The sequence below is a fragment of the Podarcis pityusensis genome, assembly GCF_964106645.2.
Source record: "Podarcis pityusensis genome assembly, chromosome: 4".
NCBI classification, from domain to species: Eukaryota; Metazoa; Chordata; class Lepidosauria; order Squamata; family Lacertidae; genus Podarcis; species Podarcis pityusensis.
In genome coordinates, this window is record NC_138027.1 from 41,368,456 (window position 1) to 41,385,699 (window position 17,244).

Consider the following 17,244-nt stretch of genomic DNA (forward strand, 5'->3'; position numbering starts at 1 on the left):
ATATGGTTGCTAAGAGCAGAAAGTAGGCCCTTCATAGTTCTTTCAGACTTGTGATTATGAAACTGTCAGAAATTGTATTTTAAAAAAACACAGTAAAGTTAACTTGAAGGGTATATTCAGTTTCTAGCACTGGCATTCAACACCAGGAACAAGTAAATGTGGGATGCTCTCCAATATTGGCTTGCTCTAGTGCCAGCTTTCCTCTGCCAAGGTCGCTGAAGTGGGCAATAAAATGAATGGTAAAGCAGTGTACAGAAACCTGACACGCTCTTGGCATGCCCTTCCAAAATGGGGAGCATGTTCATTAAAATGAAACATTTCCCTGAGAGGCAGACTTTGCAATTGCAATGCAGTGTTCTGTAACCAGAATGTTGTATTATGAAATTCCTACAGTATAGTGTGACTTACTAAATATTGGCTTTAGAATCTGCCTTTTGTTTGACTTGGGGCTGCATGCCATGAAGATACTCCATTTCTGGGAATTACATGGTCCACAGTCACCAGCTAAGTAGTAAATGCCCCATCCTATGCCATGACTTGCAAGATGCCAAAGGAATGTTGCCGTTCTGAAATGATAAATGTGAAAATGTAGCCTGTATTCTGAATTGGTCTTTATTTCATACTTTTGTTTCCTTGTCTGTCTCCCTGCTTTTCAAAATGCTCCACAGAGCCAACTTACCATGTGTTTCTGAATGCGACTAAAACACCTAAGTATGCAGAAGATCCCACAGAATTGGAATGTAGGATCACAGAGGCGCAGAACACTGAAACAAATGTGCGTTTCACTGTCTCATGGTACTACCGATTACCTATGCGCAGTGATGAAGTAGTGAAAGATGAACTTCTTGCCACCATGGATGCAGACTGGACGCTGGTAGTTGGGGACAGAAGCAAACAACGGGCCCAGAATGGGGAAATTATTTTCTCTAAACCAACTGTGGACACCTTCCGCTTACGAATCCAGTGGACCTCTGAAGCAGACAGAGGAGATTATTATTGTGTAATTTCTTCATGGAGCAGGCAACGAAATAACAGCTGGATAAAGATCAAGGATGTGGCTTCTGTGCCTGTAAGCATTTTATGGTCTACACAAGGTAGGAATCTTGTACAGCCTGACTTTAAAAACTTGTGATGCAAATTGTTGGTGACTCAGTGGCTTGCCTTTAGAGACTCCGAGATGGAAAATTTCTAAAGGGTTTTGATAGATGTATATACATCTGCCATTGCCATCTTTGGATGGGAAAGTGGATGAAAGTGGCTAATGATGAGATCAAAGAGCACAGTACCATTTAGGAATGTTCAGCACAATCAACAATAATTCCAAGCTAAGGTTGCTAAGAGTCCTGTGCTAGAAATATTTTAGGGCAGCGTACACAGGGCTTACTAGTGCATCGGGGCTTCCCCGCTTTCCTGTCCCCCAGCTCCAGCTCCCTCCACTCCCCCCCGCATTAACTTGGAGGCATCAGGAGAACACCCAAAACAATGTGTGGAGGGAGAAGAGGGGAAATGATTCCATCCAGCAAGCACTCTGGCAATGTTGAATTCCTTCCACAGAGTGTTATTCAACTAAAATTTCCTCAGAGTGGTCCCACTGAAATGAATGAACATGGCTAGGTTAGGTCAATTAATTTCAGCAAGTCTGCTTTTAGTAAAGCTTAGTTGAATATCACCCACACCATCACAAACTCTTGTCCAAACTCCTTCTGGCAATGTACCAAGAAGCAGCTTGAAATGTATGTGAAGGTGGAGTCCTGAGGAAATAGCAGCCGCAGGGAATTGGTGCAAGGAGTTGTGCAAGAGATTGAAGGTATATCTGGAATTCTTAGAGTTCATCAGATGCAGACTACACAGTCAGGATATTTTTTCACACCCAGGCGACGAGAAAAATTTTAAGAATGATACTACGTTTGTTTTGTTTAGAACGATTTACAGACCATTTAATCACAATTCTCTACTCTTAAGTGGATGTGGGAGGTGGGGACATGGAAGATGGACCACAATGCTGGTTGTCATGGTGGCCTTGGATATCCAGCCCCCTCGGCCTCATGATTAGAGTGAAGGAAATCAAGTAATTGACTTGGATCATTATCAGATTCCTGTTCTTTTAATAGAGTAAACTAACAGCTGTTTTTGGTTAGAGCTTTTATCTGATGGAAAGTTGTGTCTAGACAGCAGCCAACAGTCCTGATTGAGCACTCCTGCACATAACTTAACTTGAGTGTGGGAAACATGCTTTAAAAAGGCAAACTGCCCTTTTCCTTGGAACACCTTGTGTTCATTGCCTGTAGAAAGCTCAAGCAGAAACTTGCATTGTTCCCGAAAGCCCTGTGATCTGGCCCTGTGATATTCAAGAACAGACCAAAGTAGCCTTGAAGTCTGGGCTGTAAAGGGTGGAAGAAACAGAAACAGCATTTCCAAATCCACATGCTTCAGAGCTGTCAGCAGTCACCGTCATGAAGATTTTTCAGAATGTAATTATTTGTCGGCGGCAGCTACAATACTGTGTCATACTCTGCACTAAGGGCTGACTTGAAAGTTCATGTGATCAATGGCTTCAGTTCTTGTTGAATGCCCGGGACAAGTAGCTACTTCTGAACCTGAGTTTTTCTGTCTCCATTTTTACATGCGGGGATCTGCCACAAGGTGTTTGTAAGAATGAAAACACCACGGTGAATCAGAGTTGCTGTGTTCTTTTTCTGTCAACTTGCTTTGAGTATGTGTTTACTGAACCAGTCGAGAAGCAGTTTTGCCATGAGGCTAGATAGTGTACAGTATGCTGCACCAGGTATCCAATTAAAATAAAGCACTGAATCTGGGCTTCAAGTGTTAGATTGAAACAATTCATGCTAGTATTCCTTTTTGAGTGATGGTCTCAGCAATACAAAGGCAAGCCTTCGGTGGTACTTTGGACAGTTCTGTGTGTGGCCCAGGCTGTATTCAGCAGCAGTCATCCCCAGACTAGGTCTTAGAGCTGCAGTTTATCCGAGTTGCTAGCTCTGTCTTTCGTAGGAGCAGCCCCTTCATTTAAACAGACTCTGCTTGCTTTATCATTCACTGACTCTGGCAGAGCAGGCAAGGCTGTGGTTCTTCTAAGGCTTCTGAGCTGGAGTTCTCAGAGGAAGGCAATGCAGCATCCAGCAGCTGGACAGGTACTGACACAATGGGCTCCTCTTTTTCCAAGTGTAAATTTGAGGCTGACCATCTTCCACCCTGAGTTCCTGGTCTCATCCCCTGGAGAAGGATGTCATGATCCCAGTGTCATGGCAGACAGGCTCATTGTAAAAGCCCTGCATTACAAGAAAGGCAAAATAAATAAATAAATACCTCTGTGTTTTCTATTAACAGTGCAAAAAAAGCACATTTTTTGTACAGTTTCCCTTATTCTGCAAATTTCATTAGTTTACATGATTTTATTTTGGTTTCTTTTAATGATGTGGTGCAAGAGGTATGCAGAGCACTGAAGCCCCACTGCCAACCAGGAGGTTGGTTTTTTTTTAAGGCATTTGCAAGCCACTCTATAATAAACATTCTTGGCATTTACAGAATTAAAATAAAATAAATGAAAACTTAAGCTTTGTGCTTAAATTAGTCATACAATGAGTACTATAAAAGTATGGGAGGAGGTAAAAATCAAGACCTTAAAACAAAAGCTAAAAGAGCAAAGAATGAAACCGAAAATCTAAAACAGATTTAAAAGGCCTCAGCAACCTTAAAAGGCCTGGGGGAAAACCTAATCTGGCACCAGAAAATCTGAAGTAGTTTCTGCTGTGCCGTTCATTGGTTGAGGCATGCTTTTCAAGATAGGTATCTGCCTTCTTCCTCTTGCTTGGTAACGAAAAGTTAACTGATAAAGAAGAGACCGAGTCAGCAGGGAAATCCTGGCTTTGTGTCTAAGAGTGTCACATAGTGAATGGACAGCTTGCAGCTCACTGCAAAAGGTTCAGTGCAAAAGGAATAAATTAGTGGATCAGGAGGAAAGATCTGTGGCTCACTTAATTTATGGACATGCGGTGATTATTTTAGTAACTAGATGCTTACTGAAACATCCAAGCTTGGAGCTGAAGTTTCTGGCGCTAACACCACACTGGCAAACTTTTTGAGAGCAAGTGTGCACTTCAGCTGTGAGACGGGACTAGGAGAATGTTCCTTGGCCATGGGCTTCTATCTAATATAGTAATATCTTTCAAAGGATGAAGAACTAAGTACACGTATGCATTGCACAACTCACTATCGTCAGGCAGGAATGCTTAAATTAGCAGCCCAGACTTCCATCGCAAACACTAAAACTCATTCTCTTGGGATATCTTTCTGGGTCATAGAATTAAGTTTTGTTGTGTTTTAAAAGCAGCTTATTGGCTGCCTGATGAACGCCAAGCTGCTCTGCAATTTTTTGCTCCATTGGGCCAAGCAGGTATTGCCCATGGGCAAGCACTTGAGTGTCAACCAACACATTCACCCTGTGCTCTCCACGTACTTGCTGCTGCTCACCAGAGAGCTATGTGAGCAGTGCTGGTCCACTGCAGCATCAGTTGCATACATGGAACTCTCTTAAGGAGCTAGTAGCCCTTTGTGGCTAAAAAGGAGAGGAGAGTCATGCCTACACTGTCATGTTTAGCACTGGGCCATCACTGTTGCTGCCGTCAGGGATAGAATTGGGGCAGAAGTCCTGGGCCCCTCTGGACAGGGGGTTCCCCTAGATGCAGCAGGACTGGCTTGCCACATTTCAAAGCAAGAATTAAAGATGGGTCCCTGTAAGATTGTCTGGAATAATGTCCATTACCATCTAAAGAGCCCCACCTCCACTTTTCATAGACCATTAGGTCTAGAGTCCAAAATTTATCTAATGCATTATAGTCTTGCAGATGCATTTGTGGTGTGTTTTCCAACCTTAAAATAATGTTTGTTTGTTGATTTGTTTTTATTATTTAAGCAATTTATGTACTGCAAAGCTATAATTGTCTCCAAATGGTTTACAAGGCTGGGATGGTTGTGTGGCTGCTGCAGTACAGGAGGAAGGGGATCAGAAGGGAGGCAGCAGCAACAGTGCAGGCAAGCAGAGCGAGGCTGAGAGATCAGTGCCTTGAATGTGTGTCCAAATTCAAAAGCGTTGCATGAAAAATAAGACCTTTGAAAAACAAAATGCCTTTTCGCATACATTTGATGCAGTGCAGTCTTTATCATATATACTGCTGTTCCAAGAGAGCTTGACCTTTTTAAAAATTCTGACCTTTCCTAGATTATGACTCGGATGGCAAATTGCCAACAATATCTGTGATCTAGTCCTTCTGCTTGTGATCTATTCCTCCTTCCTCTTTTATTATAATGAGTGACCTGTTCCCATTTGCTCAGTGGCATTATCTATTTCCAGCATTTGTACCCTGCCTTACTATAATAATCAAGATAACTTACATTGGTCAATAGAAATACACAACAACCCATATGCATCAATAAATTAATATTAAAGTAACAGAAAGCATCACAGTATCAGATAGGATCTTGCTTTAAAGCAGCATCCAGAAAAACATTGTGAAACAGGGCAGTTTCTGCTGCCTCCTGGAAGCTGATCAGCTGTTTCTCAGGAGTTAGGCACCACAGCAGAGAAGGCCCTGTCTTTTATAGGCCCCTGCTATGTTCCTGTTGGCAGAAGAGCAGAGAGCAGGGCATCTGGCTTATAAAGGGTGCATTTGGGAGGCAACTTTGACCTAATATACCTGCAGTGGCTCAGAGAATAGTTTTCCTTCCTTAGTACAATTTATTCTTAGCATATTTGGGACCCAAAATCCTGTGGGAAAATAAGAGAGGGCTTCAGCAAAGACAAAAGCCTCTCTATGTCTTCAGTTCATTGAGGGGAGCTAAGTGTATACCACATCCATACGAAATACCCAAATCTGATTTTAAAAACAGAACTCTGCAAGTAAAATTAGTTTTGGTAGACTGCAAACCATGGTTTCAGGGCAATCTTAGTTAACTCAAGCCCTGATTTGACTAACATCTAAAGCAAAATATAGAACAGGCAGTGTGGGATTGCGGGGGGAGCATGTGGGCCTGCTGTGCGGTACTGCACATGGTTTTCAGATGTGACCTGAAGTTAGTTTGTGTGAAACAAGTCTGCAGATTGGTTTATATACATGCACCAAATGTATGGATTCCTCTGGTGGCTGATAAAAATGTGACATTTTAAAATTTGTGTGACATACTTGGGCTAAGAATGTTTTTCTCCTCCTGGACTGGAATGGAAGCTTTTCTTTGTAAAGTACAGTATCCAAATTGCTTGTCACTCATACGAGGCTTTTTAGCTGCTGTGTGTCTTGAGAGAAATGTAGCATAAACAGTATAATAGCTGCTCAGACTTTAAAATGTAGCCTTGTTTGTGAAAGACAGGTTTATCCCATTTTTGTTAGACTGTGGAAATCTGTTTATACTCTTTTGGATGTGCTTTGAGTGATCTGAAATGTGGTGGCTGCATGTGTGGCATTCTCTCCCCCTGCTTTTTTATTTATTTTAAAGTAAACACGGTTTTCCTTGATATTTTAGCAAGTTCCATTTCTTGCCAGATGTGCAAAACAGTATTTTGACAGTTCATCTTTGTTTCTGATACTGGTTTCTCCCCCTGCCCCCCCCCTTTGCTTTTCAAATCCCCTTTCTTCTTACCAAGTGATGAGTTTGGGTCTCATGTGCATAACTTAATTTTGAGTTGCTCTGTGTAAATCAAATAACATTAAAACTAAACTATGTTAACTGAATTACATAGGTCTGTGCATGTGTTTTTACTAGACTTTGCAGCTCCTTAAAGCACTTGACCTGAAGGTTGTTGATTATGATCTGCAGTGGAATGGCTCTCTGCAGGGACTGAACACTGGTGGTCCTAGCCTCAGGCAGATGATTTGGACATAAAACCAGTCAGAATATGTGGCTTAGCTCCAGATTTGCGATAGTCCTGACCTCCTGTTGACCCAGGTAGGTCATGTTGTATTTGAGGTCCTATGTTCACAACTTCCTCACCGTTGTCTGCCACCATCTCTGTAACACTATCTCATGATTTAGCCTTCGGCATTGCATTCTAGAGTTTGTGGCAATCTGAATTTTGTTAAGATTACGTGCCTCAGGCCCACTGCTGTTCATAGGCTGGAGGTTCTCTGTGTTGGACTTAAGTCTCTGTGGATTACACACAGCTCTTGTTTGTAGGATATCTATTTTTATTACTTATTTTAAATTTTGTTTTATGAGAAGCATTGAGACCTAGGAACGTTTTGCCTATAGTTTTAAACCACGATTTGTGACCATAGGCAAAACTTTCCCAGGCAATGTGAATTGGCCCAATGGCTTGAAGAAGTAGAAATACTTGAACTAGAGATCTGTAGAGTTCACTCTGAACATTCCAGTTTTTGGAAATATTAAGGACGCTATAGGACTCCCTTCACTATGTCTGCAAACCTGAATATCTGGGGAGGAAGATTGGGCAGTGGCAATACAGTGGTACCTCGGGTTAAGAACTTAATTCGTTCTGGAGGTCCGTTCTTAACCTGAAACTGTTCTTAACCTGAAGCACCACTTTAGCTAATGGGGCCTCCCGCTGCTGCCGCACTGCCGCCGCGCAATTTCTGTTCTTATCCTGAAGCAAAGTTCTTAACCCAAGGTACTATTTCTGGGTTAGCAGAGTCTGTAACCTGAAGCGTCTGTAACCTGAAGTGTCTGTAACCCGAGGTACCACTGTAGTGACCTTAAGAAAAGGTCAATGTGCTACACTGGCCAGTCCTAAAATGCGAAAGATGGGCAGAATAAACAGGTAGGAGGCTAAGGGGAAAGGGAATATTAAAACTGAAACACTCCATAACTATTCCACTAGACTCTTATTTTTAACAATATCCACCGACCTTCTCTCTCTCCCCCCCCCCCCACCTTACATTGTACCTGATGTCTGTTCTACTCCTGGATCCTTTAACATACTATTTTCTAAACTTGACTATTTTAATGGCATTCTCTCAATATGTCATGCTGATACAACAATAATTATAGGTAACTTAATCTGAGTCTGTAATATTCCTTGCACTTTCAAGGGATGTTTGTGGGGGATATTGAAGATACTGAGACAATGTACCTAGTGTTAGAAAAGACTTAACAGCCAGCTAGTTAAAATGCAAATCTTGACCAGACATTTTCCTTTTAATCTGAAGATTTGCATCTAGAATAGAAAACTAAATCTGGCATTTATCTGATTGTATGCTGCCAGAGCAGAATTATAACAAATCCATCCCCTTTCAAACATGCTTTCAGTAGTTGTAGGATGTTGAAACATTGCTTGAGAATAATTGCCTGCCCGTGAGGGTCCCTTACATGTTTTCCAATAAATAAATAGCGTGCTGGGTAAGCTTACATATTACCAAAAAGAGGGCACAGATTTGCATAAATTTGCATGTGTTTATATAATATGCAAACTTAGAAATAGTGGGTGGAATTTGACGTCATACTGTTACAAATGTTTCATCAGCAGAAGCATATCAGCTTCCCTCTCCTCTCGCTACTGTTCTCCCAACCACCCACCCAAACCAATTTAGGGAGGCACAGGGGAGGGCAGCAGAGTCCTATTGTGAAGCCTTCTGCTGACAGGGTTTGTAAGGTGAATCTGACCCAATGACTGTAATAGAAATAGAAGTGCAATACATCTCTCACTGTCAAGGGCAAGGCTGGCCCAGTTGACCTGTGTGCCTATTCAGTCTGCCATCCAGGAGCTAACTGATGATGGGCAGCCTCTGCTCTTCCTCCTTATAGTTCTTTCATTTGAAACTGGACTTGGACTGGACAGCCTTTCAACAAGAGGATGACTTCAAAGTAAAGCAAAGCGGGACATAATAGCTACTCTAAGTGAGCATCATATTTGGGACTGACCTATGGTACTTAAAAAACAACAGCACCACACACACAGTGTAAGTATGTGTGTGGCCATGCCACAAAACTAGTAAGGCTCTCTCAGCCTTTAAAAAATTTCCTCTTTTCATTTCGCCACTATACACTTGATAAGAGTGTAGGCACTTGGTGTTTTTGAAGGTTAACTCTACTGTATCTAGAGTACTGTGGATTGCATTAAATGCAAAATACTGTGCTCCACTGACAACTCTAAGATAGATACTCAGTCCTTGTAAGATCGATCACAAACGGAAACTGAGAGCTAAGTGGCAAATCAAGGAGTACTTCTTAAGAACAGGCCTGCCTTTCAGAGACAAGAATCAGTAGCTTTTTACTGACAAGCTTCTCCTATCTCTTATTCATATTTAATATCTCTTGATCATCAAAGGCAAGTTTTTAGAGGCAGAGGAGGAGGAATAGAAATTACGGCTGGGTTCGGAAGGAGTTCAATATACCAGTCAAGCTACTATAAACTACTTCCCTTGTTGCTAATCTGATTTTCTTTTTGAAGCTGAAATTTTATCCTGTAAAGGAGTAGGGAAACTGGTTTGATTTTCAACTTAGAACAGATAAAGGAAGATAGCAAATTATAGAGATCGGTGCCTGAAACTAAAATTTACAATACCATAAACTATTAAATTAAAGAAGCATTAAATTGGTTAAACATCAGTGAGCAAAATCAACATACATCCCCTGCCCACTTCACTTTTAAAATCGCATAGTCATAAATGGACAGTATAAACCGACACTGACACAGGATTCAAGCTTTATGAAAACAAACGTTTACCAAGTCAATCAGTTTTTATAAGTCCCCTTCTACTTCATCAGTTCATTTAAAACAGCAGTGAAGAAGCTGCAGACCACAGACATAATTTGGTCCTCAAGACATCCCAGTTTGTCTCACTAGGTTATTTGACCAAGCCATGTCCATCTGCCCTAGGCCTGACATCATATATGACATATGGAACGTCCAGGGAGCTCTGTGGATCTCTAATTTAAACTTCCTGCCATTGGCCCAATTTACACATCACATTAAAAATAAACTATTCATATATGATGCCAGGTGCAGGTCAGATAAAGATGTATCTGGCCTAAAGGGGCGTTGCCAGGATCACTGATCAGCTGAGTGACAGCATCTTCAAAGCCATGTGCAATTCCCTGTACACAGTGCTTTGTATGGCAAGTAAATTTTTATTCAGAATTTGTACAAAAAAAAAGAAAAAGAAAAAAGAACTAACAAATACAAAAATAAACATTTTAACATAAATTATTCATCCTATTTTCATACTCTACAAAAAGGAAACATACAATCATACAAAAAATAATAATATAACCATTAGGCTCTCCTTAGCCTTTGACTTCCCTTCACCCTTTTGGTAAGTATCAAATAAATCTCGGATTGCGTAATTAGTTTATTAAAGTTTATAGTTATTAGCTGATAAAGTTTTTCTAATACCGCCAGTTCCTCCTATATATCCGTTCCAATATAATTCCAAAATTTACTCCAATTTTTTTGAAATTTCTGGTCGTCTTGGTCTCGTATTCTGCCTGTTAATCTATCTAGCTCGGCATAGTTGATCATTTTGACCTGCCAGTCACTTATGTTAGGAATAGTTTCTATTTTCCAGTTTTGTGCCAGCATAATTCTTGCGGCTGTGGTGGCATAGAGAAATATTTTTTTATCTTCATTTTTTATTTCCTTACCCATTATTCCCAGCAAAAAGGCCTCAGGTCTCTTGGGAAAAGTATATTTAAAAACTTTTTTAAGTTCATTATAAATTGCTTCCCAAAAAACCTTCACCTTGTTGCATTGCCACCACATATGGTAGAGGTCTCCCTCCACTTCACCACATTTCCAGCATGTCTTATTTTCTGATCTATAGATTTTAGCCAATTTTGCCGGCGTAAGATACCATCTATAGAGCATTTTCCAAACATTTTCTCTCAAACTCGTACAGGCCGTAAATTTAATATCTCTATTCCACAATTTCAACCACTTTTCAAACTCGATGTTATAACCGAAGTCAATTGCCCATTTAATCATTGCCTCTTTGACTTCCTCGTCTTTTGTATGCCATTCCAGTAATATGTCGTATAATTTAGACAATGTTTTGTTTTTGCCTTCTATTATTTCTATATTGAATTTTGATTTCTTGTCCTCAAAGCCCATTTTTCTTTTATCTTGTTTTAACATATCATTCACCTGATGATATTGTAGCCAACCGGTGAATTGATCCTTTATTTCCTCATACGGTTTAAGTTTAAGCCCTTGTTCTGATTTTCTTACCAAATCTTCGTAGGTGGCTGTCTTCCCTTCCATGTTGTTTTTTTTTTATTGTTAAGACCTCTACTGGTGAAATCCACCATGGTGTTTTTCTTTCGAGAAGGTTCTTATTTCTTTCCCAGACCTGATATATTGGTCCCCTGAAAATATGGTTTAAGAAAGCCCTATGGACTTTCACCTTCTCGTACCAGAGATATGCGTGCCACCCATACCGATTATTGAAACCTTCTAAATCTAGTAGGTCTCTGTTCTCCAATTTTATCCAATCTTTTAGCCAAAGTAGGCACGCTGCTTCATAATATAGGCTCAGATCTGGGAGAGCAAAACCTCCTCTTTCCTTTTTATCAGTTAGTATTTTCAGTTTAATCCTTGGTCTTTTCCCCTGCCAGATGAATTTCATCAGGGTTCTCTGTACACAGTGCTTTGTAAGTATGGATAGTCAACTGATTGTTTTGGCAAAGTGGCTCACCTGATATTGTGATGTCAGGTGACTGACAATGCTACCCACCTGTCAAAACTTGACCCACAGGAGTTCAAGGGAATAAGTATGTGGCTCATCAGCCAGATTCAATTCCCAGCTTAAAATTAGATGTATAGAGGTAGCCATAAGAACTCATCATTCCTTGGGTATAGCTTTGCTGAAGAAAACCTAATACCAGTTCAGTTCGGCTAAACACTGATAATCTGATCTATGCTAGAGATGCTAATTCAAAATTAATTCAGTTACACAATCTTAGATCTTGTGTATCAAATCTAAATTCCCTAGACAGCAACTCCCCCCCCCCACAAAAAAGAACATAATTTTGGGAGCGAGCAAGGTCTAAAGGGTCAGGAAAATTGGCTTTCTCAAGATCTATCTTTAAGATGTCCTAAGTATCATAACTGAGCCATACACTCAGTACTGTACAAAGCTGGGCTGAACTACTTTGGGACAGTCTCTTCCGTAGTACTCAAAAATCTCCTGGTACCTCAAGCTTGGTGCCACCGCCTACCAGTTTGGGCTGGTTGGAAACTGTATACAACTGACCTTAATATTTGTGGAGTAATTACAAACACTTTAAAGGGAACACTAGGGGGGTTTCTAATATGAGCCAGGCATGCCACTGAATTGTGAAATCAACATCCTTGAAAGAAGGCGTTGGTTCTTAGTTGTTTAAAAATTCTGTCCAAAATCCTAGACTTTTTTTAAAAGGGGAAATTGTTTCTGGCATGTCTTGTCTTTCAGGGAACAAGGGAGATACCAGGAGATGTAGGAGGAGTGTTTCTTGGTTTCCATATAGACTGTCTTGAGTATACTCAAGGTGGGATGGGGGGTGAGGGAGAGGAGAGGGAATTAACTGAACAAACTTGCATCTTATTATAGCAAAAACAATTTACCTAGAAGAGGGGAGGAAATGTGAATAGGGAGTTGGATTGTTGCCCTGTGATTACAGGAAGGCAGGCATTTGTCTGGGCAGTCGAGGGCAGAAGGCCAGGCTACCTCTCTCATTATTAAAGTACTTAACATTAGCCCACGGGAAAACAGAAGGGCAGGATTTGGAAAGGTGTCAAATTCAAATTTACCCAGGGGATATGTGAGCAAATGGATGTGTTTAAAACTAGGTTGTTGGGCTTTCCAAGTTGGAGGCTTTGGTACAGACTTGTAACAATGCATCTTGGGTTCCCTACCCTCTCACACACAACGCAGATCTTTTGTATGTGTGGCTGAGCCTGGGGGTGGTGGAAAGCACCTTCCTGACCATTGGACCTACTATTGGTCCTGTCCACTCAATCTGCTGTCTTTGCGTGCAGCGGAATCCGTAACTTGCTGAGGGTTTGAGACCCTTTGGCTACCCTCCCCTGGTTTAATCAGCCAGTCGAAGCCGTTCCCAAGGTGTGGCCACTGTCACATGCTGACAGTTCCCATGAGCCACAGGTGAGAGTTGAGTTCAGAGTGGGGACCAAAGATGGACAGACTACCCCAGAAGGAGCACGGCGTGTCCCTCACCAGAGGTACTACCCCTCCCCTAACACCCCATACACCCTGTAAGCTTAAGACAAAATGCTATATACAGCAATAGCCCTCTTGTAAATCACTATCTCTGGCCTTGGATCCACTTACCATGTGCCTTACTCTCCAGCCTGCCATTGGTGGTCAGCCAGATGCTGCAGAGAAGTATCTGGAAGACAAATGTGTGAACACGGGGGCTTCCTTTTAATCTGTTTTATCTTGCAGGTGCCAGTATACTTGCTCTCCCAAAAGCCATTTAGTATCCCTGGGGTATTTAAGTACATTTTGAAAGTTATTTGTGTGGAAACCTTGTAATGAGAACCCTGTTTTCTGTCCCACGATTATTCACTTCCTCCTAGAGAGTCTGGATACAGAGAATGCTTCTGCCTCATGAATTCTGCAAAACATGCCCATGTTTTTTTCCTCTCAGGGAGAGGAAAGCAGTGGTATATTAGGGGCATCTGTTAAACTATTTGCAAAGAAGTATACAACCTCAGTGTTCTTGCAGTCATTGGTTTTGAGCACTAGATTAAGACAAGGAAAATGAGAGAGAGGTGGTGATAATGTAACTTGTTCTATCTCCTTGTCTTCAGTCTGAAATTAAATGATCCCTTGCCTTTGTATTTCTGAAATGCAGTACAGAAAAGGACCATGAAAAGATGCTAACAGTGCACTCGTTTTGGAGATCATGGAAGCAATTTATATGAAAAGAAAGCAATTATGCTACGGAGGCTGCTACCCTTAAACTTTGTACTATGCAGCAGTTCTTGTGAAATAAGTGGGGATTTCTGGGGTGGGGGGAGGGCCTTAAAGCTTTATCCAAAACCCAGAGCACTGCAATCTGATACTTGCAATTAGTTCCACCTCCTGAGTCAATATTCAGTGGCCTAAGTGCACCAGCAAAAATGTGCTGCAGTTATTCTACACAATAGCTTAGTTGAGGTGATAAAACATGGAAACACAAACGATTTATTTTCAGTGTACATTATTATTCAGGAATGTGGGGATTAAGGGAAAAAAAACACCAAGTCAATCTTAGACATTTACTTCCTAGTCTCAGGATCATAATTGCAGCACTTAACACCAGCTTCAACTTGATAACATAGGCATGAAATGTGAAATACCACACTTGAAATGCTTTTTATAAAGACAGAATTGGTCTTGAAGTACTGTTCTACTTTTCTGTATAGCAATTGCATAATACTAAGTTGACGAAGTGTTTGCCTAGTTATTCCTTGTTAAAATATTTATGTCCCACGTCTGCCAAGATGGCTAATAACAATCACCTAATAAAAACCATGGTAAAATGTAAAAGAACCTTAAGGGGGTTAAAACAGCTCATCAGCAACTGCATTAAAATAAAATACTATTAAAAGCCAGTGAGAGAATAAAGCATATTTTGTCTGTTTTCTGAACACCATCCATGAGGGTGTTTGGTTAATATACAAGGGGAGGATATTCCAAGGAGAAGATGTCACAGCTGAAAAGGTGATCTCCCCTTTGCAGCCACCATACCTCAATGTTCAAAGGGCATTTGGTTCCGCCCCCTAGTGACGTTGCGTGTGTGACATCAGGACATTGTGTCGGGGCCTCTCAATCATCTTGAGAAGTTGGTGCCTCTGATGAGGAGCCTGCCCCCTTCCCCTTTGTGCAAATTCATAACAATACCAACTGTTGCACCTTGCATTTGGTCTGGTAGCCAGTGTGGATCTCTGAACAGAGGTGTAATATTGTGACAGGGTCTCACTCCTGTCAACAATTGCTCTGCATAATTCTGCACTGACTGCAGATTACAGACCAAGCACAAGGACAGACCCACATAGATTGTATTGTATTGATGCTTAGCATAGTCTTCGTTCTTAGGTGTGATGGTAAGCTGCTTCCTGGGACCCAGGTGATCTAGGAACCAAAGGCCATGTTGGATTCCGAAATGCCACAAAATGAAGTTCAAAGTAGAGACAGGAAAGGAATTTTCTTTAACCTTGCTATAAAAGTTGGGGACATCCCATGCTGCAGCCTCTAAGTAGTGAGACTCTCTACCCACAGAGGTGCACCTGACAGCTTCACTATACAGCTTTCAGCAAATGCTGGAGACAAACCTGTTCACCCTGGCCTTTGACACTTTAGGGGCATATTTTTTAGGACCCACTCTGTTTTTGTGTTCGTAAGCTGTTTTAAATGTTTTTTCATGCTGTATTTAAAATTGTAACCTGCCTTGGGATCTTAGAGTGAAGGGTGGGTAAAAAAATAAAATGATTTTGATGGTAGTAAAGCATGCAGAATATTGCAAGATGTGTCAGAGAGTTTGCTGCTTCATCTCAATGAAGCCTAGAGGAAGGAGGCTCTGGAGTGGTCATGTTCTATCCTAATATGTTTTGTTGTGCATAGATTTGAGATGTAAAATCAAGGCAACTTCATTTACAACCTTCACAATCAACTTGCCTACTGTTGCTTCCTTGCAGAATTTAATTATAATGGTAATGATTTTCAGGAACTACTCTTAATAGTTTTCTCATTATTATACATCATTGTAAATCCACACTATTAGCGCTAAGTACAATCAAATACTCTTCATTTAACTACTAGCACATCTTAACGTTGGTTTATGGAATGTTTCAGCTTTTTGCCTTGCTTGTGCGTAATTGGAAATATAAAATCAACACTGAGCAAGTAAAAGCTGTGTAAACAGCTTGGAGCTTCTGAAGAGTTTAATAGCTTGAACTGCCTCCAGTTGTTGTTTTTTTAAGTCTGTTTTTATTATAAAATGAAAATAGTCAAGGGCAGTTCATAGGGAAAGCACATTAGGAGAATGTATCCTTACTTAAGTGATTAGTCAAAATATTGTCACAAAGAAATGTACTTATGGGAGAGTTTGTTGCAGGCATTCACATTGCAGTTGATTTGTAGTTCTTAAGAAATTAGTAGAAGAGAATTTGGGAAGACACAGGCGCAGGAACCAGAGAGAGAGGAGACCTCTGAAGGCACCAAGAACAGCATGTTTGGGCCCAATCTCTTTTGAGTCATATGAGACATCTTTGGAGAGAATTGACTCTGTCTTCAAAGGACAGCTAAGACCATTAATGAGATAAGATGCAAGTTTGTTTGAGCTGTCCGTTGCAAAGATTGGATGTTACCCCTTAAGAAGAATCTTGCAAATTTAGGCATTTAATGCAGTACTCACATTGCCTTTGAGGCTGCCTCCTGAAGTCAGTGGCAAACTCTTGCTGAAACGAATAAAGGCATAACCATTTACTGCCTCTCTGGCATGCATCTGGTTAGAACGTTGCTTATCCAGTGTGTGATGCATTTTGTGCCTGGAATGAGGGTGCATATCTTGAAGCAACTGCATTTGTTTGGGCAGTGTACTGCACAGTCACAAGTCCTAGATCCTCTGGTGCAGCAAATATTACATGGTGTTCATTGGACCGACTTGCATACTTATAACTTTTCTGAAATGCCTATGTTAAAACTGTGTATGAGACCCTCTCTTGTAATAAGAAATGTAACTGTTCTATTTAATGCAAATAATGCAGTAGTAATTGAGCTTGTAACTGATGACCAACATTACTACTACTAAGCATTTAAGGCAATCTATATAATAGCCACTGGATAATCCTCTTGTAAATGAAGATGATACTTTTAACTAAAAGAACATTCCGCATGCATGCTTATAATACTATACTATGCATACTATAATGTTTGGCTTAAAATTTTCTGTTTGTAACTAGCATCATGTGGCCAATGAACTGTTCTTAGGAAGTTTATAAAACTACTCAGTGATTTGTGGCAACAAGGTGTCATTAGAAAGTATTGCCTGAAGGCAGTACAGTGGTACCTCGGGTAAAGTACTTAATTCGTTCCAGAGGTCCATTCTTAACCTGAAACTGTTCTTAACCTGAGACACCACTTTAGCTAATGGGGCCTCCTGCTGCTGCTGCGCCGCCAGATCATGATTTCTGTTCTCATCCTGAAGCAAAGTTCTTAACCCAAGGTACTATTTCTGGGTTAGTGGAGTCTGTAACCTGAAGCGTATGAACCCAAGGTACCACTGTATTTTCTTCTTTAC

The 17,244-nt window shown here is 40.8% G+C and overlaps 1 protein-coding gene across 2 annotated transcripts in view; it reads left to right on the forward strand.

Moving 5' to 3' along the window:
* PTGFRN (prostaglandin F2 receptor inhibitor) overlaps positions 1-17,244 on the forward strand; it is an 86,577-nt gene that overhangs the window by 40,562 nt on the left and 28,771 nt on the right. For both annotated transcript variants that reach the window (XM_081002827.1, XM_081002828.1), the window contains exon 5: positions 669-1,094. In XM_081002827.1, the coding sequence (XP_080858953.1) occupies positions 669-1,094 (426 nt within the window). The remainder of the gene's footprint in view (positions 1-668; positions 1,095-17,244) is intronic.